This window comes from Cynoglossus semilaevis, chromosome W, assembly GCF_000523025.1.
Source record: "Cynoglossus semilaevis isolate Cse_v1.0 chromosome W, Cse_v1.0, whole genome shotgun sequence".
Lineage (NCBI taxonomy): Eukaryota > Metazoa > Chordata > Actinopteri > Pleuronectiformes > Cynoglossidae > Cynoglossus > Cynoglossus semilaevis.
The window spans coordinates 7,149,457-7,160,419 of record NC_024327.1 but is presented as its reverse complement, the minus strand read 5'-3'; the positions used below and the strand labels follow the sequence as shown (position 1 = coordinate 7,160,419).

General features: G+C 39.4%; 1 protein-coding gene across 1 annotated transcript in view; it reads left to right on the top strand.

Annotated features, from left to right (window-relative positions):
• Positions 1-9,541, top strand: part of LOC103397080 (MOB kinase activator 1A) — a 14,585-nt gene extending 5,044 nt beyond the window's left edge. The window contains exons 4-6 of the mRNA XM_008335325.3: positions 2,527-2,660; positions 6,469-6,632; positions 6,723-9,541. Coding sequence (XP_008333547.1) covers positions 2,527-2,660; positions 6,469-6,632; positions 6,723-6,968 — 544 coding nt within the window. The 3' untranslated portion in view covers positions 6,969-9,541. The remainder of the gene's footprint in view (positions 1-2,526; positions 2,661-6,468; positions 6,633-6,722) is intronic.
• The last annotated feature ends 1,422 nt before the right edge of the window (positions 9,542-10,963 follow it).

The window sequence follows — 10,963 nt, the reverse complement described above, 5'->3', positions numbered from 1 at the left end:
ATTTTACCTAGTTGTGTATTTTGCCAGTACATTGAGGCTCTGCAGTTTGCAGCCCAGTAGAAGTGACAGAAGTTTGGTAGGCTGAGGCCGCCGGCAGATTTGGGTTTGTTGAGATGTTTTTGAGAAATACGGTGCACTTTAAAGCCCCACACAAAGGGTAAAATTATTGAGTCTAATCGTTTGAAGAAGGATTTGGGGAGAAAGATGGGCAAATTCTGAAAGAGATAGAGGAATCTAGGGAGAGTCACCATTTTAATTGCATTTACCCGGCCTATCATAGATAATGGTAACGTTCTCCAAGTTTCAATATTGGATTTTAACTTCCCAATCATATCGAGGAAATTTAATGTATATATTAACTTGGGGTCTTTAGGAATAGTAACTCCCAGATACTTAAATTTATCAGTGACAATATTAAATGTCAGGTTTGAAAGAAAATCCGGGTCCAGGTTCCCTGTAAGGGGCATGAATTCACTCTTATCCCAGTTTACAGTGTAACTGGAAATTTCACCAAACCATCCATCCATCCATCCATCCATCCATCCATCCATCCATCCATCCATCCATCCATCCATCCATCCATCCATCCATCCATCCATCCATCCATCCATCCATCCATCCATCCATCCATCCATCCATCCATCCATCCATCCATCCATCCATCCATCCATCCATCCATCCATCCATCCATCCATCCATCCATCCATCCATCCATAAAAACAGGACCACATCATCTGCATACAGCGAGATGTGATGGTCAACTCCCCCTAAAATTAGTGGGGTAACAGAAGGGTGGTTCCTAATACTGATGGCAAATGTTTATATTGCAATAGCGAATAATAATGGGCTAAGGGGGCAACCCTGTCGGCAAGATCGTTGGAGATTGAAGGCGGGAGACCGGTTGTTGTTGTTGGTAATGACAGAGGCAGTGGGGTGGGCATATAGCATTTTGACCCAGGAGGTGAAATGGGCACCTAAGACAAAACTCCCTTATTGTAGTTAATAAGTATGACCACTCGACTTTGTCAAATGCTTTTTGGGCATCAAAAGCGAGAACAGCAATTTTAAAGTCTACTAAATTTGGTGTACATGATTTTCAGCAGATGCCTGACGTTGAAGAAGAAAATCTACCAGGAATTAATCCAGTTTGGTCTGCGTGAATTATATCTGCAATGCATATGTTTAGTCTGTTTGCAAGAATTTTGGTTAACACCTTAAGATCACAGCAAAGAAGGGCAATAGGTCGATAGGAGGAGGGATCTCTCTGTTTTTTGTCTTTTTTTAAGATGAGAGATGTTGGCTGAGTAGAGTGTTTCAGGGAGTAGACCGATTGATACTGAGTGATTAAACATTCTTAGCATGAAAGGAGCTATAATGTCTAAGTATGCTTTGTAAAATGATGATGCAGAATTGTAAATAGAATTCATAGTTAGTTACCAAAGTGTGTTAAACCAAAGTGTGGTGAACCATAAACTGTTATCTAAGTGTGTTAAATAATGGTCTGCTTGACAGGAGTAGGTACTCCTAAAAGGTTTTTTACAATGTAGGTCCATAAAGGATGAGGTCTGTTTCTCATCAAGTATGGGAATCGGATGAACTTTGCCCTGAGAGTAAACCTTAAAGAAAAAACAACTGCCCAGTACTTGTGAAACTTTCTCAATAAAAGGAGCTGCAGTCCTCATACACTTTGGGACTTAGGTGAGCCAACTCTGCGAAGCTGGCTTCGTGGGATATGGTGTGTCCTCGTATGATGGCTTTAAAGGCCTCCCACAGAGTGGAGTCATTTACATCAGAGGTGTTGTTTTGACGAAAGTATTCTATTATTTTGCTAGCAGTTTGTTGGCAGAATTGTACATTGTTAAGTAGTAAAGGGTTGAACCGCCAGTTGAACACAGGCTTGGACCAACCAATATTTATTTTGATTTCGACAGGGCTGTGATCAGAAATTATGATATTTGGAGGTGACCACATCCGCAGCCAAAGTGGCATCAGTCAAAAAGTAGTCAATTTTTGTGTACGATTTATGTACACTAGAAAAGAAAGAAAATTCCTTGTCTATTGGGTGCTGCAGCCATAAAAAGAGTTTTTGACCACGAAAAAATCGACAGCCATGCGTCCGAGTCGTCCTGCATCACACCATACATCGACAATACAAAAACGCAACGTGGAGTCCACAGGTGGTTGGAGGCACGACGCGACGTTGCGCGGATTTGAGTTACACAACCATACTTTAACAATTGTTGTTGAGCATCTTCTAATTGTGATAACATCATTGTTGACTCCCAGTGTGCTTCAGTTGTCTGCCAACATGTGTTCTGTGGTTTGGCTTTATAAATTCGGTTCGAGCTCAGTAAGCACAACCAAAAGTAATACATAAGGTGCACCGGGTTATAAGGCGCACTGTCGATTTTTAAGAAAATTACAGGTTTTTAAGTGCGCCTTGTAGTGCGGAAAATACGGTATATATGTTTTGTGCCAAATATAAATGAAGTCAATAATATGGTTTTCCTCCTCATTCTCCTGTAGATATGAGTATCATTGGGCCGATGGCACAAATATTAAGAAACCCATCAAATGCTCAGCTCCCAAGTATATTGATTACCTGATGACCTGGGTGCAGGATCAGCTGGACGATGAGACACTTTTCCCCTCCAAGATTGGTACGTTTGTTTGAATATTAAACTTTACTACACACCTCTTCAAGTATATGATTGTTTTTAAACATTGATTACAGAGTCAGCACCTCGTATTCAAACATAAATGAAACGTTTAGTTTAGTTTTTTTGTTATTGTGAATGTTAAGTGTGTTCCAGCCTGTATGGATATGTTGGATTTCAAGCTTGTCTTCAGGCAAAGTTGGCAGACATTATTTAATTGAAATTTGAATTTTCACTTTCTCCTTGAAGAGATTTGAGAAGTTAGTCGAGTGTTTGAGCTGTCACTGGTGAAAGCATCATAATAAAAAGAGTACCAGGGTTGTTGCCTATTTATAAGGGAGAGACAAAGAACAGTGAATTTTTAATCTTGAGCTGGGAATACTGTGAGGGTGGAAGCAGACCATATGCTAAAAATACCTTCCTCTCTATCAAAGTGCATGGGAAAACCTAAAATAACTAAATGTATTTGTTTGTTACAAGCAGACCAGGCAAAGTAGTCTAATGTTATTGTCAGTCTCTTGATTTCACTAGAACTGATTATGTGGCTCACGTGGACCTGGGGTCCGTTTCTTGAAGCAGACTCACGAAAGTCACAGCTTTGGCTTCCGGAAGCCGGAGAGATCCAACTCTGACTTTCCGGTTTCACAAAAGCGACATACAATTAGCCCCCGGAGTTAAGTCTGAGTGGCGCTCGTGCCCGACTACATATGAAGGCAGTGGTGGCCTAGTGGGGGCAGTGGTGTGGTGGCCTAGTGGTGAAGGAGGCGGACTTCGGTCCGGAAGGCCCCAGGTTCGAATCCACCAACTAAAGGAAGCGGACTTCGGTCCGGAAGGCCCCAGGTTCGAATCCACCAACTAAAGGAAGCGGACTTCGGTCCGGAAGGCCCCAGGTTTGAATCCACCAACTGCCAGGTTGCCACTGAGATGCACTGAGCATGGCATCGTCCTCAAGCACTGCTCACCGGGCGCCGACCACGGCTGCCCCCTGTTTACTTTGGTGTTGGGTTAAATGCAGAGGGTAAATTTCGTTGTGCATGGTGTGCTGTGCTGTGCTGTGTCGCAATGACTAATAAAGATAAGATACGTTTTTTTTTTTTTAAGATACGAAGGCTGCACATATCACGAACCATGTCATGTCCCGCACCTTTTGCTTCACTCCGGTGGAAGTAGAAATACTGTTGCATGCCTATAACGATTACGCCACGCTGTAAAATAAAAAGGGCAACAGCGTGAAGACAGGCACAGCCGCAGAAGACAGGAAAAAGACTTGGTAAAAGATTACAGATAGAGTGAATGCGTGAGTATTGATGAGAAAGTTATTCATCCTTGTTAATTGCAGAACTGTTCAGCCTAAGTGTGTAAAATTATCAATATATACAGTATATCTTGCTGTGATTTTTAATCCAGATTTAACCCAACAGGGATAAAAATTACTTGGCAGCAAATTAAGACCAAATACAAAAATATTGTTCAAACAGGGAAGAATAACTTCTGCCCCCTATTGGAGATAATAGATCAGTATGATCATCTTCCCAGACGTTAGTTGTGTCTTCATACAGTATGTCCGAATAATTCTGCTGTGTTCTGTGGACTGTTAGGAAAATTACATTCACATGACACATGGCAGTTTTCTGTATGAAATTATAATTTAACCCTCCTGTTACCCTCAAATTTTCTATTATCCTTGGGGTCAATTTGAACCCAGCCATTTAAATCTCAAGAAAAAGGATTATAATTCAAAATATTACCCAACTTTTTGTGTCAGGTACTTCAGGTTTTTTGTTGTTTAAAAAACCCTTCCAATATAACAGCCCCCTCCGCACCCCCCATGTATCCAAAACACCTCATCCATGACTATACGAAAATAGGAAAATAGCCATAAAATCTCACTGATTGATCTAAAACTGGAAAGAAAGATATTGTTGCTACTTCAGTACCATCATATCATCTCTCAATACAGATTTCTGTCATTTATAACATGTTATAAGAAAGGCAGTTTTGGTTATCAGTCATACTTACATCTTTTATCCTCGGGGTCAAATTGACCCCAGAAAAAAACAGACACAATTTCAAACATTTAGATTTTTTTAAAAACATTTTCTTGTAACTTCATAACATTTGGTAGGTACAATACAGTAAAACTATTCCCAAAAAGGACAATAGAACATTAGGAACTTTAATGAATCAGAACAGCATATCTTTAAATAGACAAATGTTTTTTTTATATTTTGGACATGACTAACTGCTCACCTGGTGGGGCCTGGAAGCATTTTGATTACAGCAGCAGCACTACATCTTTCATGCTGTTCAGGTGGGGAGACAGACGATACACAATATCTTTCTTTTTTTGGACAGCAACGTGTCTGTTTGAGTTTGTGATGCCACAGGACGATCATTCTCCTCTCCCTCATCAGATAATATTTCATAGTTAGGATCCTCCTCAACATTATCCTTTGTCTCTGAAACATCATCATCATTCTCCGTAAACATAAGAAAGCTCTCTAAAGTATATAAAAGTGTGTGTTATGATGACCTTAAGGTTAGCTAAAACAAATAAAGCATATGTGAAAATGATTATACAATAATGCAACATGTTATTAAATGTTTTATACAGCTAAATCAATTTGGGGTCAAATTGACCCCATGGAACACGGATGTATACAACATGCATACAGGACATCAAAAAAATATTATATGTTACATTTAAGTTTACCCAGTTCCCCTCACTTAATTAGGAAAAGTCACAAAAGATTAAGCAAAAAAGATGTGTACTTTGTTGATTGTGAGATGTTAAATATTGAATGGGGTCAAATTTACCCCAAAGATAATAGGAGGGTTAACTGCTGTCAACTACTAATTTAAATACTCCATCCATTCATCCATTTTCATCCGCTTATCCGTTACCGGGTCACGGGAGCAGCAGTCTCCACGACCGCCACCCAAATCACACTGCACCGTACCAAACCCCCTGAACCTTCCTGCGTGTGGTGAGTCCACTGGACGGTACCAATCGCTCTAACCGGGATGCGATCTTGCCCAGGAGGTGAACCCTGGGGTTCTACACCAATGACAGAGACATTGCCTCTGGGCCAAAGCGCCACTAATTTAAATACTCTTTGTATTTGGTCATAAGTCTCTTTGCTGATGTGTTGCAGTCGTGATGGACCAATGTCACACTTTTCTTCACACAGCACTGCTGGAAGTGTGAGTTTCAGTGCAATGATAACACTCCGCTCACATCGGCAGACTGTTGCCTCGAAAGAGTTTTCAGCATCACGGTTGTTATAAAGGAAATTACCGCAAAAAACGAAGTGAAATACAAAGTATTTGCTCCGAGCCAGGAGCAAGACTACGATGAGTTTGGCGAATGAAATGTGGGCTGATAAACAAATTAATTTTTTAATAGATTGTGAAGAAAAACACTCCAACAAAAAACTCTCGGGTAGTGCTAAAATATCTAGTCGTGGTCTCAGGATTCTCTCCTGGCATCAATTTCTTCTAAGCAACTGAGCTGCGATGTCCACAGGCTCCTCAACAAACAGCCACGCCCTGCATATGGTTACGGACTGACTCCTTAACTCCTTAAGGACCTTAAAACTTGCTCCACGTCAACCTAGTCAGCGTCTCGGTCTAGCCGGCTTTGTGAAACCGGAAAGTCAGAGTTCCCTCTAATATGGAGTTAACTAACTGATTTAGCACAAAGCCCGCTTCAAGAAACGGACTCCTGGACTGAGGCCTAACCTGAGTGAATGTTGAAAACAGCATATCCTCAGCCTAACGTCTTCCTCCTTCTCCTTCTCCTCTCCTGCAGGAGTTCCTTTTCCTAAGAACTTCATGTCTGTGGCCAAAACCATCCTGAAGCGTCTGTTCAGGGTTTATGCTCACATCTACCACCAGCATTTTGACTCTGTGATGCAGCTTCAGGAGGAGGCTCATCTCAACACATCCTTTAAGCATTTCATTTTCTTTGTTCAGGTAACTTTGTCAATCACACAACATGACATTTAAACACTGTTGTTTGTCCCTCATTTGTGTAACTGAAGTCGTTTCTGCGTCGTCCTGCAGGAGTTCAACCTGATCGACAGGAGAGAGCTCGCTCCCCTGCATGACTTGATCGAAAAGCTTGGATCCAAGGACAGTAGATGTTCCAAAACAAACTTATTTTGTCTTCTTTTTTTTAACTGTTTCCTCTTCTTCTCTGTCAATCCGTGTGACCTCTGCTACCTCTTTATTCATTTCATCTGCTTTTGTTTCCTCTTTCGTCTTTCATGCTTCTGTTTAGCTTCTATCGTATTGCAGTGTACAAAATAACTTCACAGGACCATTAGGTTTTTGGGTTCTCCATTGAGATTTTACTTTGGACCAAGAACATTAGGAATTTAAATTAAAATGTAATGGTTAATTATTAATAATGGTTAGTTATTGAGTTTTTTTTTATTTCATTTACTTTACATGTTGTAATTAAATGGACTGACCAACAATCCCATCATGAGACTTTTTAAAAATTCTATCACAATTGTACAGATGGGAAGGTTTACAATCTTTAAAAAAAATGTGTCCAATAGCATTTTTGCTCTGCAACACAAGGTGGTTGACATCACATTTACAGAGTATTTCAAATTTATGAAAAAGTGAAGTGAGATATCGACCCCTGCCCTGTGTTAGCCTGCTTCTTTATTTGGTTGTACGATATTGTTTTTGCAAATTTTCAAGTACTTTTTCTTTCATTGAAATAGTTATAACAGAGATGTAGCTGCAATATTACTACAATATACTTAATCTGCTAGATATTATAAATAGCCACTAAATGCTTGTATAATTTCTTTTATAAAGGCTTTGTATGGAAGAAACATTACTTTGAAAGCAAGAATAGTTCAATGTGAATTTTTTAACTGTCAATTGAGTTCATTTCTGTGGTGCTGAATAATTGTAAACCTCTCCGTTTGTTTCCAATGCTGGTACTTATCTTTCTTTCCACATAACATTTCCCATTGAATTGATAAATGGAATAATAATTATTGCACGTTTTGAATGACAGACGAATTACCTGAGCTGTGTGTTGTTTTTTTTTGTTTTTGTTTTTTAATGAGGGTTTTGGCTGTTTTTGCTGCCATCCTTATGAAATCAAAGGCACCTAATATTTCTGGTGCATGTCCTTTTCCACATAAATCCAAATTCTTATTAGACAATCATGTGGCTCACTAAGAGCTGTTGTATAACTACAGTGGGGGAATTAAGTATTTGGCGCCTTGCTGATTTTGCAGGTTTGCCCACTTACAAAGAATGCAATGATCTATAATTTTAATCATATGTATATTCTAACAGTGAGAGACAGAATCACAAAGAAAATTCCAGAAATTCACATCATATGAATTTATAAAAATGATAACCATCTGATGAGTAAAAAAACAAGTATTTGACCCCCTACCAAACAGCAAGTATTCTGGCTCCTACAGGCCAGTTGGTCTTTCTTTAAGACTCATCTCCAATCCAAACTAATTATCTACATTAAATACACCTGCCTCACCTCGTTACCTGTATAAAAGACACCTGTCCACACCCAAACAACCACCATCCAACATCTCCACCATGGGCAAGACCAAAGAGCTTTCTACGGACATCAGGGACAAGATTGTTGACCTGCACAAGGCTAGGATGGGCTACAAGAGAATTGGAACGCAACTTGGAGAGAAAAGATCAACTGTCGGTGCAGTAATCAGGAAATAGAAAAAGCACCACACCGCCTCGATCTGGGCCTCCACAAGATCTCGCCTCGTGGGGTGTCCCTGATCATGCGAACAGTGAGGAACACCATCCCCACTGTCAAGCGTGGTGGCAATATAATGCTTTGGGGGTGCTTTTCAGCCAAGGGGACGGGACACCTCCATCGCATTAAGGGGAGGATGGAAGGCGCCATGTACCGTGGAATTCTGGACAAACACCTCCTTCCCTCAGTGAGAGAGCTGAAGATGGGTCGAGGATGGGTGTTTCAGCACGACAACGACCCTAAGCACACCGCCAAAGCAACAAAAGAGTGGCCGAAGAAGAAGCACATCAAGGTTCTGGAGAGGCCTAGCCAGTCTCCAGACCTGAATCCAATTGAAAATCTTTTAAAAATTCGAGTTGCCAGACGACAGCCTGGGAACCTGAATGATTTGGAGGCTGTCTGCAGGGAGGAATGGGCCAACATCCCTGCCGAAATGTGTACAAACCTTGTCACAACTATAAAGACAGTTTGACATCTGTGCTGGCCAATAAAGGCTTTTCTACAAAATATTAACATGCTGTTTGTCCAGAGGGTCAAATACTTGTTTTTCCTCATCAGATGGTTTGGAAAAAAATTATAAATTGTTGCATTCCTTGTAAGTGGGCAAACCTGCAAAATCAGCAAGGGGCCCAATACTTATTTCCCCCACTGTATGCATCATTGGATGCATACTTTTATTTTATTTTTATTTTTCAAGTAACCACTATCCAAGACATGCCATTCTACTTTTGTTTTCAACAATTTCACAAAATCTGTTGATTTACTCTATTTGAATGCACATTTATCATTGTGTCACATGTTTCAATTCTTTTTAAATATTATGGTGGAGTAACATTTTATATTTCATTGCAAAGTAAGTTGTTGACTCAGCCTTTTCAATAAGCAAATATCAAGCTGCAATTAATGATAAATTGTAATAGATATTTACAACAATTGAACAATGAAGAGATGGTCATGTTGACTGGGGAGCGAGCCAGAATGTGTGTACTTATTTCCAAATGTGCCTTAATTGTATCAATGTTTTAATATGAACTGTGCCTTACAGAAATGAGCAAGTCTGACACTGACAGTATTGGTATATCAAAAACTCAATAAACACAGAAATGACAAATATATACTGTGGTGATTTTAACTCTATGAACATGAAGGAATAAGAATGTGACTGATTGTAATAAACAAAAATTACTTACTAGTAATAATACTAAATACCGTAATACTGTACTTTTTTAATGAGCTGTTGATGGTTCACATTTGTGTTGAATTACAAACTACAAGTTTGGTGAGTGTTTCTGTTCTAGGCAAGCAGGTATTTAACATGCTTAAAATAATAATACAAGTGCTGTGCGACATGAACAAACGGCCAGCAAGACAGCATAGTGTGTGTTAAGGATTCAGAATTCAATTTCAGCAGTCCTCTACAGAAACTTGGATGTCACCAGTCTAAGACACGGCAACATTTGGAGACAAACAACCATTATGCCTCACATTCATTGCCATGGTAAATTTAGAGTGTCCAGACAAGCCCAATCCTCAATATGTATGTTTTTGGACTGTGGAAGGAAGCCGGAAGGACCAGAAGAAAATCCACCAATGTAATCTTCAAATTTACATTTATGCATTTCGCAGAAGCTTTTATTCAAAGCGACTCACAAGAAGAGGATTAACAATCAAGCAACAATTTGTGAGATGAGTTTGTTGTTAAGGGTCTCTGATCAATAGAATTGACATTTAAAAATGTATATTAAGTTTGGATCACGTCAATCAATAAAGGATCTAAAATCATAATTGTGGATTCCGGAAAGCTTTTACAAGCGCACCTTATGCTCAACCAATTAAAAACCTTTAAATTATATAATATTATATAATTATAATATTTTTATTGTATTGTTTCTGTTACTAAACCAATACGAAATGCCTAACGTTAAAGCAAATTTTGTGTGAATTTGAGAGGAACAATGTAGGATCCACTTGGATGACCTGACAGACTTTAACAGAGGCTTAAACATTGTGTTTGTGTTGTTGTTGTTTTTTTCGGTTAGTAACAAGTAGTTATCGGAAGACCGACTCTTTTTACTAATTCGGATCTTTGACTCTCGAACAGTAAAATGAATTGAACGAATCATTTCATTCGTTTTACAGCAGGTGGCGCTTTAGCCCTATTGTGGGCGTTGTAAAGAATGCTGCGGTTCTCCGACACTAAATACTAAAGGCAACATGGTTTGCTTCCGATGACAAAGTCTACAAAATACACAAAATGCCATACAAACAAAGCGAAAGATTCGTTCACAGAGAGTGATTCGTTCACAGCGAAAAATTTGTTCACGGCGAATGATTAGTTCACAGAGAATGATTCGTTCACAACGAAAGATTAGTTCACGGCGAAAGATTAGTTCACAGTGAAAGATTCGTTCATAGCGAAAGATTAGTTCACAGTGAAAAATTAGTTCACAGAGAATGATTCGTTCACAACGAAAGATTAGTTCACGGCGAAAGATTAGTTCACAGTGAAAGATTCGTTCATAGCGAAAGATTAGGTCAC